The sequence below is a fragment of the Monomorium pharaonis genome, chromosome 8 (genome assembly GCF_013373865.1).
Source record: "Monomorium pharaonis isolate MP-MQ-018 chromosome 8, ASM1337386v2, whole genome shotgun sequence".
NCBI classification, from domain to species: Eukaryota; Metazoa; Arthropoda; class Insecta; order Hymenoptera; family Formicidae; genus Monomorium; species Monomorium pharaonis.
The window spans coordinates 23629465-23648038 of NC_050474.1; the positions used below are offsets into that span (position 1 = coordinate 23629465).

Here is an 18574-nt window from a genome sequence, read left to right on the forward strand (position 1 = left end):
ACTAATTTATACTTATCTCATATAATTTAATATATTTTAAGGACCATAAATAGCAATGTATTTTAATATATCGATCTGCGATCTAATGTAACTGCACGTGGCATTTATTAAAATTTCGCCACTTGTACATATACAAGTGCCCAGAGACCGAGATAATGTACATGATAACTAAGTAATCTAGTAACAGAGGTAAATTTAATTTACTTTCGCGCACAGAGTCCGTCGATCGGATTCATGTCGAGCTTCTTCATACGGTCTAACTGTGCCAATCGTCTCTCTAGTGAGAATGTTTCAGGCAAGGGTGGATAAGCTAGAAGAGAAAACTTTTTGTTAAATCGGGAATTCCTCGACATTGTAAATCGAATCGAGTTACATCGAAAGTGTGGAAACATACCAAATGTCTTAAAATACAGATAGAGCCATATCCCACTGCTTATTACCAGCAAAGTCATACCAATGATGCCCTTCCATTCCCCTGTCGGTGCATCCATTTCACTAAATGTCTGGCGAAAGCTGGCACGGTATAGAGCTTTCTTCTCTTCAATCGACAACTTTTTCCAGTCACCCTTCTCTTTCTCTCTCAGCGCCTGACAAAAGAGATATGGTAATTTGACAATTATGATGGTCAAGAGAAGTTTTTAGCCCTTTTTACCATGATGTCAGGAGTATTTTCCTTCCAGCGAATCGAAGGGCAGGGGAAATCTACTCTGTCTAAGTAGGAAAGCTCGCCATTGTATCCATAGCCAACCACATCCCTATTACCGATTCTATCCACTGTCATTAGATTACATCTTTGGATCTGAATAACAGGTCGCAAGCGACTTGCAAACAGCCTGCCTGCCATTGTTCACTGCAAGAATATAGTAATAAGTAGGTATTGAGAGACTGATATTCGAGACAATTATTCTATACATAAAATTTAATCTTATCACTAAGGGTCGGTTGTTCCAACTTCTTGGCAAATTTACCTATCAGGTAAATATATGTTTGTCTTTATTTATTTAAGAAAAGAAATGAACATAGACACATGCTTACCTGGTAGATAAGTTTACCAAGAAGTTGGAACAACCAATCCTAAATGAAATATACAGGGATTTATATAACACTTATATTAAAAGTTGATAATTTTAGAATGTATAAAATTAAATTATTAACTGTGCGTATCTCGCGTTATACTGTGACTGGCCCTGAGTCAAATTTTGACGAATATACTCTTCAGTTATCTGCAAATTCAATGCTATGTGTGCATTAATATCCTGCAATATATATATATATATATATATATATGTTACTCTCTAATCTCGTGTCGTACAATTATTTGTCATATAGCACAAACAATCAATCAGTCGTGTCAAATCCCGTGTCGTGCCAACGGAGTCTTCGCAGAAACGTTAATATTATAAGAAAATGTTTTGCTTCGAAATTTAACACGATGCGTACGAGCAAGTTACCTAACTAATAATTAGGATGGCTTGAAAGCGAAAACACGACGGAATAGGTTCGTCGTGGAGACTCGATAAAGATATTATGTAATCGCGTCAGGACCGACTGTTACGTCGTTACGAAAATCAGTATTAACGTCGTGCAACTTACCGTTGCTCACGACCCTCACGACTGTCGCGATAATCTCTGTAGCTGATGTGCTCTCGGGGCCGGGGCTCGTTTTTACGTAGATAAAATGGCGGAGAGACGGATTCAGTTTAAGTTAGTATCCATCCATTATGCATCAGGTGCGTTCAAAAACAATAAACAGTCTGTTATGGTCTGTTAGTCGTGTGATACTTTTGAGAGAAAACTCGATAAAAAAAGATGCGAAAAAATCCAATATTGTAATACGTTATCGTCTAATTAAAGATATGCGAATTGAATATTATTTATAATCTATATTGTAGTTATTAAAGAGGAAAAAAAAGAAAAATAAGAAACAACTATACAAGCAAAAATAAGAAATATCAAACTTTTTATTAATTATAAAAAAGACTTTTGAGGTGAATTAAACTTACAAATAAGACTTGATAGATATTATAGTATCTTTTATATCAGAGAAAAGCATCAGTCACAATCAGTCATCGGTTTTTTTTCGTAGGACTGTTCAAAATCACTACACTTATTGTAGATCTGGCCTTACTCCTCTCCATTACTCCTGGGCTGCGTTCGGAAACGTCACCCGAGTGCTCTCGAGTATCATTCTATCTTTATTTCACATAGAACGAACAACAAGGATAGAATGATACCCGAGAACACTCGGGTGACGTTTCTGAACGCAGCCCTGCTGACATATTATGCTCGGTCTACAATGTCAGCAAGAGTAATGGAGTAGGAGTAAGAAGTAAGAAATATGAAATGAGATTTGCCCATTTCGTTTACTCCCGGTTTTTAATTGGTTAATTGTTACTCTTACTCCTTACTCCATTACTCCTGCTGACATTGTAGACCGAGCATTTTAGACTTTGCATTAAGTATAAGCCCGGATCTATAGTGTAGTAAGCCTTATGCCATAAGAAATTGACCAATTATAATCGAATATGAGAAAAATAATCGAATATAATTGGTTAATTTCTTATGGCAAAAGGCTTACTACACTTATTGTAGATCCGGGCTAAGGCCAGATTATGAATACGGGCATAAGTATGTGCTAAAATTATAAAATTACATATACATGGCGACACTATTGGGTATTTGGGTGTGTTGGGTGTCGGGCGACAAGCGACAAGTCCGATACAGTTTTGCATTTTGCGACGGAGTAATGTGTGATCAATGCTGTAAAATGCGACGAGTTGCCTGATATTTCTCTTCCGACAAAGTGCATTTGGGTGCGTCGTGGAATGTCGTCTCGATCCCGGGATCGCATTTCATAAAGCCGGCCGAGATCCCGGCACTTCCTTGCACTTCCTCCGGAGTTCCTCGTCGTTGCACAGTGCATTACGTATCGTCCGTGTCGCTCGCTAATGCTCGCTCGTGGCGAGTGGTGGCGAGTGGGCGAGCATTACGAGCAGGCGCATCCGGGGACGACAATATCCGTGAACTTTTCGAGCACACGGTATAACGAGACTTTCGGAGGCGCGTTTGCTATTCTCACGCGACAAGGTATTAGCGGGCAGAGCGATCGAACGAGAGAGAAAAGTGCTCGAGGACGCCGCGCGGCGCTTTCCGCTTTCCGAGAATTCGGAATTCGGAGTTCGCTTCCGACTCTTCCGAGTGGCGTCAAAAGAATCGGAATCAGGATTATGGTTCTCACTGCAGTAGGTTAAGGCACAACTGGTTCGGAATCCTGAACTTGCACGACGTCAAATGAAAATGAGCGGAGAGATGTTCGAAGGGAAAGACTATCCGACTCAATGGGCGCTCAATCCTTCCACTTATCAAAACATGAGTAACGATCAAGGTAGATTTTGAATCTACGGTTTATAGCGAATATATCCGCGGTGAAGTCCGTGATTTCACTGTTGCAAAACGACGATATATGAAGATATTCAGATAGCGCAGCATAAATAATAGTTAAACAGTAGTTTGGTAGTATAAACAATAGTTTGGTAGATAAATATTCTAATAGTTGACATCAGCACTTAGTTTATTTTTCTTTTTCTCTAAAATGTAAAAAAAAAGAAGTGTTTTGTTAATCTATGTGTTTGTACTATGGACTTATCAATAAGTAACTTTGTATATGATATAGCTTGATGTTAATTTATACTAACAGAGAGTAGTACAAGTAACCAAGATTATTACTGGTAACATATGAATTTTATTGTTTGTTTCACTACAGTTGATTGGGCAGCTCTAGCACAGCAGTGGATAAAGATGAAGGAGACTGTTGTACCACCAGCACCACCGCCACCCAGCATAAATCCTGTATGTTCTGCAAATGATGGTAGTGGTGAGGCACCAATGGACATGGATACCAAGGATGACGATGTGCCTCCTGCACCACCTGCACCAACCATCAGTGGTTCTGGTAGGGCTAGAACACATGTGATTTTAACAGTTTTTTCAATTAACATGAATAAACAATTGTGAAACTGCCAACAAGAGAAAGTTTCTTATTGCAATGTAATTGATGAAAATAGAAGCCTGGACTCAGTGGAATCAGTGGGGTCACTGGAACACCTCGACATCTGGAACTGCGAATTGGGAATGGAGTGGCGTACCACCCCCAGGTGTTACTGTAGATCCCGATGGTAAACCAATCGGACTTCCAGCTGTACCAGTTATACCACCTGCGCCAACGATATCGACTACCACTGACTTTAACACACCTCCACCAGCACCGTCGCTGTACTCGTATAATTCGGTGCAACCTGGACCACCGTATAATCAGGTAAAGAAATGAAAGAAAGTGGATTCTTTGTGATTCAGAATGTCATAAAATAGTTTAGGCTTAGAAAAGACATCAAAGAGTTTTCAATTCTTCTCTGGGTTAGGTACAATCTAATACGTTTCTGGTTTAAGTATCTTATTATCTCAATGAGTCAGTTGATTAGTTTTATATAAAGCTACGCAATATTCTAAGTATCTCTTTAAATGTGTGGTTACTTCAGGTAGACAGGGTTTTGAGAAGTAACGTATTACTTGTAGCACCGTTACCATTACTTATTTTTAGTAACGATTGTTACTTTTTTCTATCTGTAACAGTAACGGTAACGTCGTTACATTTTTACAGTAACGGTAACAAATTTAAGCATTACTTTTATTGTTACTTTAGTTATATCTTTATTTAATAGATCGCGCGCTTTAGATAAAATAAGAAAGGCATATTCAGACATTTATAGAAAAATAAAAAGCAAAAAGGCAGAAACTAATTAGAACTTGCATTAGTAATATAATGCTGTACAACAGAAAGTTATTATTAGCTACTACTTATTATTAGCACAAATTCTGATTGTCTTTCTGTTTTTCTGTTTTTTATTTATATTTGTCAAGGTCTGTATGTGTCCCAAAGTCTGATGTTTATGACGCTTTTTAATTTTTTACATGTTAGATTGCATACGAGTATTAAAAGACTTTTATTATTAGATTGGTGTGATATTAATGTGATATTAATGATTATACGTGCAATTAGAAAAGTGTATATCTATATTAATATTAATATATTAATATCTATAATAAATAAATATATATATATATATAATTTAAAAAATCCTTCTATTCTTTGTGGTTGCATTTTAGAGTTAGTTAGACTCGATCTGTAATGTATAGATTTTCAGTACTAGCAATAAATATTAATTTTAATAAAGACAATAAAGTAACGAAAAAGTAACGAGTCGTTACTTTTTCAGTAACGAGTAACGGTAACGCGTTACTTTTATGAAGTAACGTTCCCAATTCTGTTAATAGGTTACTAACTATTGGTCTGGTGAGCCACCTAACACAGTATCGCCACAGCCGCTTCCTTTCATGAAGGGCATTAGGCATGCTAATAGAGGACCTCATATGAGAGTGATGGATTCTGTTCGGTGTCGAGATGACAGAGAAAAAACCCCAGAGGAGGATACTACTACAACTATAGGTAAAAATAATAAAAATACAACCTAAAATCAATCTTATTTCATTAGCTTACAATTATTGAAGCTGATTCAGCTGACTTAGCAATTATGATAATTTCATGCGAGCCATTATTTACATATTGTTGTTAATTAATTCACTTTGCGTAGACGCCGCAAAACGGAGACAGTTACCGGCGTGGATTCGAGAAGGATTAGAAAAAATGGAGAAGGAAAAGCAAAAGGCCATGGAGAGGGAGAGGCTAGAGATGTTGAGGAAGCAAGAGTTAGAGGCTCGCAAGCAAGCAGAGGACGAGGCGCGCGCGGTGCTCAATCCCGGCAAGAGTAAATTTGTAAGTATTAATTGTGAATTGCATTATCTAAGTGGCAGGTTTGACTTTGCGGATCTCTCATGAAATTGTCATTTGTTTTATATACAGGATTCGGATTCGGAAAAGGAAACCGAGCAGGATTTCGACGCGGGTAACGCACGTGGGCAGCAGTCTGTGGAAAGGAATTACGATCGCACCCCGGATATTATCGTTCGGCCGCGAAAATCGCGATTCAGGGACGCTGATTCGCCAGAATCTCATACAGGCCTTGATGAGAGCCCGACTGCTGCGGTTAGTTCGATCCCGATCGTGCAAAAGCGATCGCGAGAGGAAATTTTAGAGGATGTGGTAAGTAGAAGAAATTATTGTTAAAATAATATTGATAGATTCTAAATATAAATTGAAAGATTTGAATTAATTTAACAACAGTTTAATAAATTGCAATAAATATTTATTTAATTATACCATACTGCATAAACTGCATCATATCCTTCGTTTACGCAGATGTTGAAAGTAAGGAGATCGTTGACAGAAATACTTCTGGAAGTGACGAATGAAGAGATTGGCGCGGTATGCAGAGAGGTTTGGAGCCGCGCACGTGCCAAAGGTACCCCAGATACACACGATAGAACTAACCAATTGCATTTCCGTGCTTTTGCCCGTCGGGTCACAGAATCCGATTCAGCGAATCTATTTGCCGCACCATGCTGCGACGAAGCTGTGCGATTGTGTAATACAAAGTTGAAAGCATTAAACAGAGATACCTTAAGATGTAGACTCAATTATTCGGCAATTTCAGGTCATCCTGTATTTTGCGTTTTTTTTCAGGCATTTGCGTGTAGCATAAGACATCTCGTTTTTAACCACATAATCGTGATTACATGTCACAGATTTTAGAAACATTTTTATGCACTGGCATTTTTATGATATATATCATCTCTCTCGCGATATATCTACGATAAAATTCTATAAAATATTCTTTGTATTATAATGTAAACATACAATATTGCAATGATATAATCAGGACTTATTTTAATAAGGTAACCTAGATATTAATAATAGCTAATAATATTCATTATATAATTAATGAAAGATATACGTGTTATATCCATCTTACATTATGGCCATATTTTACCGCTCGATTTTTATACATTTAAAAACCCTTAATTGTGATCTGATTCTTTATAAGTATCTCTAACAACTTCGTTTTTTTTTTTCGGGCATTGCGGGCTTCCAAGTTCTAAGTTCCGTTGAAAGTCATAACCCAGCGAGAAACGATAATGAATTCGACATCAATTCGACGTCGAATCGACATTGAAATGATGATTTCGATGTCGAATCGATGTCGATTCGATGTACTATTTCTCACTGAGAAGCCGCATAGCAAATCGCGCGATGCCAATTAATTTTTTCCTTAAGACATTAGAGTATTATAGTTCGACTTGTAAGTGTGAAATAATGCTATAAAGATTTCTTAAGGTACATGAGAGGAAGCGAAGGGACGAGGGGCTAATTCGCCCCCCTCCCCACCCCTATGCGCGAATGGACCGATTAGAGGCCATTTAATATTGTTGGGGGCGTTATCCGTGCGGTAGCGCATTTTTAGGCGATTGGTTACTAAATGCGTGTGTATTGTAAGTCCCTGCAGGAGAGACCCCCGTCGCATCCCTCAACATGGCCCCTCTTGCTCAGATCACTCGCGAAGGACTCGGTGAGTACGCTTTAACGATTTATTGTAACGCACGGCGATATCCATAGGGAACGGCCGTGAACTCGATGCAGTGACTCGTTGAGAAAAATAAGAGAAAGAAAGGAAAAGGAAAAAAGGAAAAAAAGAGATCACTGCGTGAGATCACGCAAAAGTTGAAGTTCTATTTGATATTAACTCGGCCGTTCTCTCATTGAAATTACTTGTCGCCGCAACCAACAGGAGGTGTCGCTCTTGTCTCTCTCTCTCTCTCTCTCTCTCTCTCTCTCCCCCCCTCTCTCTCCCCCCTCTCTCTCTCTCTCTCTCTCTTCCCCTTTTTTCTTTCATTCTTTCTCAGGAATGTTTCTTAACGAAAGTAACGACTGCATATATCTTTTTTCCTTTTTTTTCCGTCACTCCGACGCCGAAAGACAAACGCGTCGCGACGCTACGCGTGCGTAACGGATGTAACTCTTAGATCTGTCTGTCGTAGGTCTGAGCATCTATAACGACAGTAACAGCGAATCCGAGGAGGAACAGAGCGAGCACACACAGGTACAGAACGACGACAGCGACGAGGAATTGAAGGTAGGAATTGTTGAGATTGCTTTGAACAAATCGCGTTCATGATCCCAGTGTAATTATTTTCCTTGATGAAAAAAATGTTTACAATATTAAAAATTGTTTTACATTTTATATTTATAAAGATTTCCAAAAAAATACTTTATTTAATTTATATAAAAATTTCTGAAAAAATAGATTAACACGTTCGGCGCGGCGGGAGTCGCTGGAGGGCTGACATTAATCTTTCCGTTTAGCCGGGGGTCAGTTCCTAGTGATTGACATTGTACTTATTTGACCGACATGGCTTTCTGGGGATAAACAGTATCAAATTTTTATAAAATAAATTTGGTAATTCATATAATATAAAAAAATATGTTTACATTTTTTAAATGTAGTTTATTGAAATATTCTAAACGTAGATGCTCTCAAATTGTGTTTTTATTCTTTCGTAATTATGCCTACAACTGATCGTTCTTTGGCCATATCGCCTTTTACCGTTCCCAATCTTTTGTTTATACTTTCGATGCATTGGTTGCACCCCTCCTTCCCATGGCCTAAATAGAGAGTGGAACAAAAGTGTAACCGCGTTGAGCGCGTTATCTTCTGTTTATATATTATATATCCAGGCATTCGCTGAGCGCTTTCCGCTAGCTGAACGGAAAGCATACCAAAATCGGCTCCGCGCCAAACGTGTTAAATTTAATAAATTTTCTGTGAAAGTTACAAAATAAAAAATTTCAGAAATCTTAGAGAATATTTAGAAATTCACATATCTAATAAAAAATCTAGAAACAAATAAATCTTGTTCTTCGCTTCTTTTTTCTCTTTCTCTTCTCCTTTTTGCCTATCTTCAATCTTACATGATTATAAAATTCCATTTTATTTTACGAGTGATTTTATAGGAAACGCTGAGACGGCGGCAGCAGGCGTTCCGCAAGACGGAGGAGGAGATTGAGGCGCGACTGGCTGAAGAGGAGGAAGAGGAGGAACAGCGCAGCGAGGAGCAGTATAGTAATAAGCAACAGGAAAATCATACCGGTAATACTAGCTGCCGGGACTCAGGTATGTTTCGACTGACAACCCAATCGTATGTGGCCGCTGGGACATTAAGTGTAACTTCCTGACGTCATACTTTAGTTGATGAAAAAGAAACGGTAGATAATCAAAGAGAAGCGTCCGAAACTTTGTCGAGCGGCGATCAAAGTCCAGCGGTGGCGCCGCAGAATGCGCCGGCGGCCGACGGCCAGAAGGCGGTCAAGACGGGCAGCTCCGTATCGGGATCCGCCGACTCTGAATCGAGCAGCAGCGAGTCCACGAGCAGCTTGTCCGAATCGAGTCGCGAGTCTAAGAAGCATGAGAAACCGCGAAATACGGGCAAACGGCAGTCACAGCAACGCGATCAACAACAGCAGCAGCGCGAGCATTACAATCGACGGCGAAAGTCCAAGAGCAGAAGCAAGTCGCGGAGCGGCAGACGATCCAGATCGTCACGCTCGTCCGAACGTGGCTATAAGCGGCAGTCCCGCTCGAGGTCGGCAAAATCGCGCAAGGATTACCGCTCACGATCCTCGCGATCCTCCAGTGATCACAGATCCGGGAGGAAGCGTCGCTCGCAGTCACCGCGCGACCGCAAACGTGCGAGATCGCGCTCCCGTAGCAGCTATCGACGCTCCAGATCAACGTCCGCCGATAGGAAATGGTCCTCGCGATCGCATTCTCGCAGGTGGAAATCCCGCTCGCGTTCCAGAGAGAGGCGACGAAGTAGCCGATCGCGCAGCAAATCATCACGAGGAACAAAACGCGGGAGATCACGCTCGAGATCGCGCAGCCGTTCAAGGGATCGTCGACGATCGAGGTCCTATGTTTCTGGGAGGAGCCAACGACGGTCCAGATCGCGGGACCGAAGCAGAAAGTCACGATCCAAATCGAGCTATCGCGATGGTAAGAAGTCGTCACATCGATACAGGAATTGAGGTCAGGACCTGCTCCTAGCCCAAGGTTGTATATTCATTCTGATCGTAGCTTTAACAGAAAAAATACAGGATAAAACAGTGATATTGTTCTTAACAAGTTTGCCGCTTGTTCAAACTAACAAGAAATCTTAGATTCTTTTTCTTTTTTTTTTGTTTGTTTGTGCGAATCAGCTTTCGATTTATTGCAGCGCGATTGTACGTGTTACGTGTAAATGATGCAAAAATCTGTAGTATTTTTTCTTTTTATCAATTCTCTTCTCTATTCGCGAATATTATTTTCATGTAACAGAATACGCATGTAAGATAACTACAAATTAATTGAACATTTCTATATTTTCTTCTCTGTATAGTTTTATATTAATTAAAGTTTATGTTGGAAAAGTTGATCTATGTATAAATATAATTTATTATTACACAATAAAAAAAACAGTGAAATTTTTGTTCAATCTTTTGAGTGTCGAGTAATGACAATTTATATGCAATAAAGATATTTAATCACTTCATATAAATTTTTTGTAGATATGTTATTGTAAAGATTTATTATTAGATTTAGTTGTAAGAAATGAAAAATGAATTAAAGGAAGTCGAAATTTATCAAGATGTTCAAGATTAGCAAGTTATAATTTTGCATTCCTATCCACCAAGTATCTTCAGAATAATTTTTCTTTTTTCAAGACATTTTTTATTATTAATATAATATAAAATTTATAAATTGTTTAATTATCTAATTTATGTTTTTAAAATTTAAGATTTTTGTTCTAAAATTACAATTGCATAGCTTCAAGTAATTATTAAAATTAGTCCATGAATTTTTATCCATCATGTTATTCATATTTTACATTATATATGCAGTGCAATGTAAAAATGTTATTAAACTATTATTTCATTTTAGTTGAATGAGATACTGACTTTTAAAATAATTAGAGTATCTTGAAATCTTGAGATGACATAAATGAAACCTAATTCAAATGGGTCATCTTTTCATCTAAACATTCAAAAAAGAATATAAATTCTATTCACAAAATGTTATTACTGAATGATCGATTTGTTCTTGCCGTAAAAGACAATTATTTCATGCGGAAATGTAGCAATTTAAAGAGAGTATGATTTTAATTCTCCAACTATCTTTTTAGGTATCGGAATTATAAGATATAGCTCTGACAATTTGTTAGAAACGTGTGTTTGATATACAAATGTGATATGGAAATTATTGTTGTATTAATAAATAAATATTGTCAATGACATTAAGATTCTTATTTACAAGAAGTAAACAATAAATTTTTGGGATAATTTTGTACGAAAGAGGAAAATATTTCTACAATGTAGTTTACTTAACACATTGACAAGTAAAAATTTTAATAAAAACTTTGCAATACTATTTTTCTCTATATAAAATTATTTTAAACAAGATATACGCAAATATTTAAAAAATTTTTTCTATAAAATTATATATTCCGTCTAATGTTAATTAAATACACGTATAAATAAAAGCTGCAATTATACAATTAAATTTAGATGAACACTTAAATAATTAATGATTTATATCTGCAATTATATGAGTGGAACAGTAAATGTTTGAATTTTGAATGAAAAAAGATTGTTTTTGTGTGGACTTAGAGAGTATTGTTCGGCCGAAGTAACTAATCAGTTATTATGTAGATTGAATGTGCGTCAGGATTTCGATATGCGAGTCCTAGAAATTTTGTTTTGTTTCAGCATCTTCCACTGGCTTCCGCTGGGCTTCAACGTTACACTATAATTCAGTACGTCAACATATACAGCATTGTGATACAATTACAATGTTTATAATATGCATCACACGTTCAATCTCTTCTCTCAGATAGTGTATAAAAAATCGTAACATTACATAATAAATAGTAATACTTATGGCTACGTATTATAAATTCATCTAATATTATTCACTTTAATGTACAAAAATCTGTTTTCTTTTCTAAACGAAAAGGATCGTAATCAAAATTTATACGATTACGAAAAAGATGAACGTGAAATAAAGTTGATGCAAAATTAGTTAAAGTGGTTCACGTGTTTTCCATATTAATCCCATGTGCATGAGAATCAGAAAGGTTGTTAGAGATTTGATCAAAGTATTAATTATATATATTTAAAATGTATAAAATTACGATTAATCCAAACCATTTGCGGAGATCATAAATAATATTTGAGAACTTGGATTTTACCCTTTACGGTATGGAATTCATTCTTTCAATCAGATGATTGTACACAAGATCTCGTATGTGCAAACCGTATACGAAATCAAAGTGATTCAATCTCTTTAGCGTCACCATATGATCCTCCAAAATATTCGGCAATTTTCCATTCAATATCTTAACGTCCTAAAATAAATAATATGTAACAATAAAAAAAAAGAGATTTTGTAACCTGACATTTTACATGAAACTATAAAGGTGACAAAATCTTTCTTTACGCTGTATACAGCAAAATAGTAATTTAATTACATCTGGAGCGGCTAAGACGTCGTTCAAACCATGATACAAAATCACCGGTGCCGTAATCTTTTGTATGGGATACTCTGGCGGTACAAATCGCTTGTAAATTATGAGATTTCTCAGCATCCCGTAATCGTAAGGCCGAAAATGTCCTGCAAGATAAGTGATTCGGTTATAAAAAATCATAGTTAAGACGCAAAACCTTTGATTTTGTCACAGCAAAAAATATTTTATATCTATCTATATTAAAATGATCTTTGATAAAATTGGTTAAATTTATAAGATTTAAGTATTAATTTAACATGTTCATAATGTGTTGATTATATTATTTGACTATCGTGTGTTACATTTATTAACTTTTTTAGTATTAAAAAAATAACACAATTTACAGACATAAGTAAACAAATAATATAAATATAATAGTTTAAAAGCTAAATTCTAAATATACATATAATATACATATAAATAAATGTATGTGTATTAATTTAAATATCCTACTAAACATCAATTAAAAAATATTTATATAGATAATTTCACTGAAAGAAACATGTTACCACAATTTGCTTTTAAATTTTATATTATATTACATATTTTATATATTATAATAATTTTTTATATGAATATTTGTGTTACTTTCTAACATATTCATTTGTGTTAAATTAATACAAAATCTTTCACTATGTACAGCTCTTGTAAAGCTCGTAATTAACAAAAAAATCAAACTGAGAAACCAATACCTGGATTCTGAATACCCATCGCGTAATGAACCAATTGTTTGTACGAGCACCCCGCCGGCGCAAATTGCAGATAATCCGCCAAGTGCATCTGAAAAAATATAACATTACCTCACGTAAATGAATCGGAGTCACGTTTAGTTTGGAACCGATTTCGTATAACTCGTACGACGATAGCGTAAAGACTCTTACGTAATCTGTCTCATTGGTGCTGAAGCCTCCAACCATGGACACGATCAACGCGCAAAAGGGTTGAGTGAAAATTTCTTCATGACAAAGGTTACGCGTTATGAATTTTTCTAGTTCCGAATTTGCTAATACTTCAAAATATCCGGAGAACTTGTAAAATACCTGCCAAATTAAGCGGATAATTAGCACGAAGTACAAGAATGCCTTACAAGAAGCATTCGTTTTTTTAAATCTAATTCTATTTCTTCTTTAACCTTCTTTAATGTAATTATTATTTACAACATATAATGAAAATATTTCTTGTCGCAAATCTTTCTTAGCGAAAGGGTATTTCTAATTTTTATACATAAATATATGTAAAAATTTTTACTTATGTGAAATATAATTTTGCTTGTAGAGAAAAAATATCAAATAATATAATTGTGTTCTGTTTACCTATAAAATAATACAATACACTTTAGAAAAGTGGCTTCTGCCAGTTATTTCTTGATATCTAAGGAGAATATCTTAACAATTTATAGTCGTCCGATTCCTACCTTAAAAATGTTCGCGAAGAAACTCAGAGGTCTCAGCAGTCCGCCAATATGTCCGGTGAAAGCCACGGGGGCTAAAGCAGACATAAGCTTGATTTTTTTGTTGTATTCTGGTTTAAGAGATGTAAGAACCCAAAATTGCGTTGTTCCTTGAGAGAAGCCTATGTAGAACAGCTGCTGTTGGCCGGTTTGAGCCAATATGTAGTCTATCATAGCGGGTAAATCGTGCGTACCCAGCTCGTGCCAGCTAAGAAGAATATTCAGAGAAAACTACCATTAATATTTGTGTGTACAAAATAATATACACACACATATAATCTATAATTAATATTTTGTTATAATGTGTATAAATAGATGTCATTGTAAAATTATAATTGATAATTAAATAATATTCAATTATCGTTAAGATTGTTCGAATTGAATACGGTTGAAGACTCATATATTCTAATCGTATTTCCCACATTCTTCGCATTAATCTTGAATGAAAGAGATCAAAATCGCACACATGTCGAATTTCAACGTCGAGTTTCTCATGGATACCTAAAGTCCCAGAATTGAGCGCTTTGTATGGAAAGGGTCGTGTGGTTCTTCGAGTTCGTGGTCCCACGGTTATTGCCAAGCCACACGTCATAACCCTCATCAGCCAGGAGATAAGCTAACGACGACATTAAGGGCAATTCTTTAATCAATATTCGTATTAAAATGTATATATATGTAAAACTAAAGAAATTAGAACAAAATTATGATGTGATACCGATTGATCGATTCCGACCAGTTATCAGCCAATCCATCGAACATCCCAATAATCCGTGCATGATTAACACTACTCGATGATTCTCAACAGGTTTATTCGAATAATTAGGTATTCGATGAACGGCCAATATATAACCGTCATCAGTTGTTACATGATGAAGCTCAAAAGGGTAGCCGCTCTGTCTTACTCTATCTTCCTAAAAGTAATAGTAAATAAATCGTTAAAATATAATTTATGATTAAAGATTAATTGTAATTATACTTTAAGTATAACTATACTTGACAATGTATTATGCCTGTGGATGATTGTTAAATTAATAGCAAAATGTTTATTCTTTGTTCTATCTATATAATTGCAGATCATGATTTTTATAAAATAAGTATAAGAGAGCTTTGGCTTTTTTTGAAAAAGTGACAACTTTTAATGTTATCATTCAAGCAATATTTATAATTTAGTAGGTGTTCCAATATTAACATACTGTAAGAGCAACATTATCTCTTTAAAAAAGATTAAGCGCTTGTGCGCTCATTTAATAATAATTAATAATACTTAAACGATAACGATATATTTGATAGGTAATTAAAAATTTTTAATTATACTTTAATATACTATGTAAAAAACTAATTAAAAGTTTTTGATATATTAGTGATTAAACTTATTAATTTGTAATTAATAAAGTAATAAAAGTTCTGAAATTTTTATGAGTTCTATCTGTTAAATTACTGTTTTTATTTATTTATGATACATTTGTGATGTTTAAGTCGAGATAAATTGCCATGGCTAAAGTGATTTAATTAAACATATTTTATATTTTTCTAGAAAAAAGATTTGTATTTCACTTACGACCAGTAGATTAGGATCGGTACGCGGAGGGAACAGCCCGCGTGTACGAAATAAGCCGTTTATTTGAATGATGAATCCATAACATAGCAGTGAGACAAAACACCGGTGCGCAATCATCTCAATAGGAAGTCACTTTTTACGGAGCAATATGCTCGTATTACAATACGTTTACCATATGTAGATTCCCTCGTTTTATCTTGTGGATTTCAATGAAGATATCACTATACACTAATTTATTATAACACTATTCCAATTATACTGACATTTAAACAAAATTTTTCGCATAACCGCGATTAAATAATTCATGAACTTTTACTTTTGTAAAGTAAAATGTAAATATATGTAAAAGACAATAAATACTAAATCATATATTTGAGAAATGGAAAATGAGATGCGACGAGGTGCGATGTGACGAGGAAGCGTGGGCGTTCTTTTAAACATTCGGAAGACTCTCGGTTGCGCGCCTTTATTCATATCCTGCGTTTCCCACCCCTCTCATCCTTCCGAGGAGGTGATTATCAGTTTCGGATTGTGACAATGAGATAGGCAAAAGTTTCAGAACTACTTCCCATGCACGAATCCGAATCCTCTTCCGTAAATCACAACCCCGCCACAGCCTCATCTTGCAATACGTTATAGTCGTTATCCGCTTTTTTTTTGCTCACGTATGTCGAGGCCGCGATTGTTTTTATTAACGACACGAATCCCTGAAAGACGGGGAACGACGATACGGCAGAACGAAGAGACAACCGGGGCAAAAAAGGGGACGGGCGCGAACACGTGGACGATTACCACCGAGAATCCTTAACGGTGACGTCAGCTGCCAGTTGGTTGATAATGTTAAAATTCTACGATAGTCGTGAAAAAATGCGCGCTGCGATAACTAACTACGTCAGAAATATTTGGGTGCTCACGTGCGCTGTCGCGTAATAGACTTATTTTTTTATAATTACTTTAAAATACTGTTATTTATGCGGAATAACCAAAAAAATCAAATTATGTAATTTTAATTAATAAAATGACGATAATTTTAGAATCGCAAAATTATTTATCATATATTTATATCTTTCGTACAAGATGACTTCCTGACATTCCGATATTTTTTGTTGTTAAAAATAAATGGGATATTCAAGGTAGTCAAGTTAGGCAAGACCCTATGTATATAAAATATAATCGATTGAATTCCTTCTCGAGATATATGTGCTTATCTGTAAGAAGACTTTTACGAGATATGTACGAAATTTATACCCAATTCGAGATCTAGAGTACCCCAGGTCAACTGATATTTTGTTACAATGTAAAATATTGTAGCGCAAATTTTTTATTCTACAATGCATGAAAGTAATGGACTGGAAAAAAAGGAAGAAACAAAAGACGTAAGGTATTATGTGATTGAATATTGAATGTTGTGAATTATGTAATCAATTAAGATATTATACATAATTATCTGATATTTAACAAAATTGACAGCTTTGTAATCGAAGTGCTTGCATCTAATGTGTGTGTGTGTGTGTGTGTGTGTATATATATACACACACACATATATGGGGCGTTCTCTGTCAAAAAGGCCACCCCCTTCCCTTGGCCACTTCAATTTTTGAGATAAAATGCTGTAAAAGGGCTTCAAATTTTCCTTGAAGTGTCTATTTTTCAATGCCGTATGGCGTTTTTGAAAATTCAAAATGGCGGACTCAGAATCACGATTAGAATGGAAAAAGCCATTAAAAATGATAATGGGTGCTTTCCATTTAGTAACACAAGTCGATACAAGTATCGCTCTATCTTTGTTACTCATTGAACACAAAAAAAGATAGAATGATGCTTGTGTCGACTTATGTTACTAAATGGAAAGCACCCAATATTAGGCAACAAATTTTAAATTTTGTCGATTACACGAGTGTGAATAGTCATTTTCGATGTATTTTTGCCTGCTGAACATGAATCCGTTGTCCAAATTCGGCTAGAACGTCACAATTTTGAAAAAAAATGGCATCAAAGTTGTAAAAACGGCATTTTTGATGGTTTTCGTGACGTTGTAGCACGACAGCAAATTTTTTTCCTTAATTTTATTAATGCTATGCGAAAGTGCCAACTTAAAAATGCCTTATGCTTCGTTTTGGTACGATTATTCGTTTCTGAAACAATAACTTACTTCCGTAGTAATACGTCACCTCGCGGCCTCACTGCACATAAACTTGGCCCGAAATATGTCTTTCAATGACAATTAGGCGAAGCGATACGTGTTGACAGTCCTGAGCTGAGTGGGAGAAGAGGTTCCCTCGTCCGAGTGCCTACACTCTACAGTGTAATATTTAACTTTAGTTCTGTAATTCTAGCTATATCTCAGAAACGAATAATCGTACCAAAACGAAGCATAAGGCATTTTAAAGCTAAAAGTTGGCACTTTCGCATGGCATTTATGAAATTAAGGAAAAAAATTTGCTGCCGTGCTACGTCACGAAAACCATAAAAAATGCCCTTTTTACAACTTTGATGCCATTTTTCTCAAAGATGTGCTAGCCGAATTTGGACAACGGATTTATGCTCAGCAGGCAAAAATACATCGAAAATGACTATTCACACTCATATAATCGATAAAATTTAAAATTTGTTGCCTAATATTATCGTGTTTATATATATATATACATAGGACTTCATCGTTTCAATATTATCGTAAAGAATTCTCTGATAATTTTAATAATTTTCCGCGATTCTTTTCAAATCTCGTAAAAAGGTGAAGTTACAAAACTAAAAAAGAGGTAGGGAAAACGACAACGTAACATCAAGAGAGAGTGTATAAATAAAAAATATATCACGTTGAAATTATACGACATATCAACGACGCGCTTGTATGATTAATTGTCACAGTTCTTTCTTTTTTAAGTTTCTTCATCTAAACATGCTTTACATCATCTAAACATGATTAACAGCATGATTGTGTTCGCATAAACGGCAACAATTCATCAAAGACAACGATTTCACAATTAGCTACACGACATGTCTGTGTACACATACACGTC

At 35.7% G+C, this 18574-nt stretch overlaps 3 protein-coding genes across 7 annotated transcripts; 1 reads left to right on the forward strand and 2 right to left on the reverse strand.

The window, feature by feature from the left end:
• Positions 1 to 60: 60 nt before the first annotated feature.
• On the reverse strand, positions 61 to 1749 carry LOC105833355. 4 transcript variants are annotated; one of them, XM_012675044.3, is made up of 4 exons: positions 1594 to 1749; positions 653 to 850; positions 395 to 587; positions 61 to 310 (listed from the first exon to the last, which is right to left on the reverse strand). In XM_012675044.3, the coding sequence occupies exons 2-4, from the start codon at positions 842 to 844 to the stop codon at positions 201 to 203; spliced, it is 495 nt and encodes a 164-aa protein (XP_012530498.1). In that variant the 5' UTR covers positions 845 to 850; positions 1594 to 1749; the 3' UTR covers positions 61 to 200. The 4 variants fall into 4 exon arrangements, with proteins under 4 accessions (XP_012530498.1, XP_012530501.1, XP_012530499.1 ...); XM_012675047.3 differs by lacking the exon at positions 1594 to 1749 and adding an exon at positions 1452 to 1567; XM_012675045.3 differs by lacking the exon at positions 1594 to 1749 and adding an exon at positions 1156 to 1243.
• Positions 1750 to 2637: 888 nt separating this feature from the next.
• Positions 2638 to 11886, forward strand: LOC105828433 (arginine/serine-rich protein PNISR). 2 transcript variants are annotated; one of them, XM_036290579.1, is made up of 12 exons: positions 2638 to 3385; positions 3764 to 3952; positions 4065 to 4315; positions 5332 to 5503; positions 5649 to 5830; positions 5918 to 6157; positions 6314 to 6416; positions 7449 to 7520; positions 7990 to 8084; positions 8963 to 9122; positions 9198 to 10058; positions 11750 to 11886. In XM_036290579.1, exons 1-11 carry the CDS (start codon positions 3292 to 3294, stop codon positions 10031 to 10033), a joined length of 2394 nt encoding a protein of 797 aa, XP_036146472.1. In that variant the 5' UTR covers positions 2638 to 3291; the 3' UTR covers positions 10034 to 10058; positions 11750 to 11886. The 2 variants fall into 2 exon arrangements, with proteins under 2 accessions (XP_036146472.1, XP_036146473.1); XM_036290580.1 differs by lacking the exon at positions 11750 to 11886 and having other exon boundaries at positions 9198 to 10633.
• LOC105832948 (lipase 3) lies at positions 11823 to 18291 on the reverse strand. The gene is made up of 8 exons (XM_012674295.3): positions 15555 to 18291; positions 14712 to 14907; positions 14498 to 14612; positions 13961 to 14204; positions 13428 to 13586; positions 13239 to 13326; positions 12511 to 12653; positions 11823 to 12387 (listed from the first exon to the last, which is right to left on the reverse strand). The coding sequence occupies exons 1-8, from the start codon at positions 15669 to 15671 to the stop codon at positions 12235 to 12237; spliced, it is 1215 nt and encodes a 404-aa protein (XP_012529749.1). The 5' UTR covers positions 15672 to 18291; the 3' UTR covers positions 11823 to 12234.
• Between the last annotated feature and the right edge of the window lie 283 nt (positions 18292 to 18574).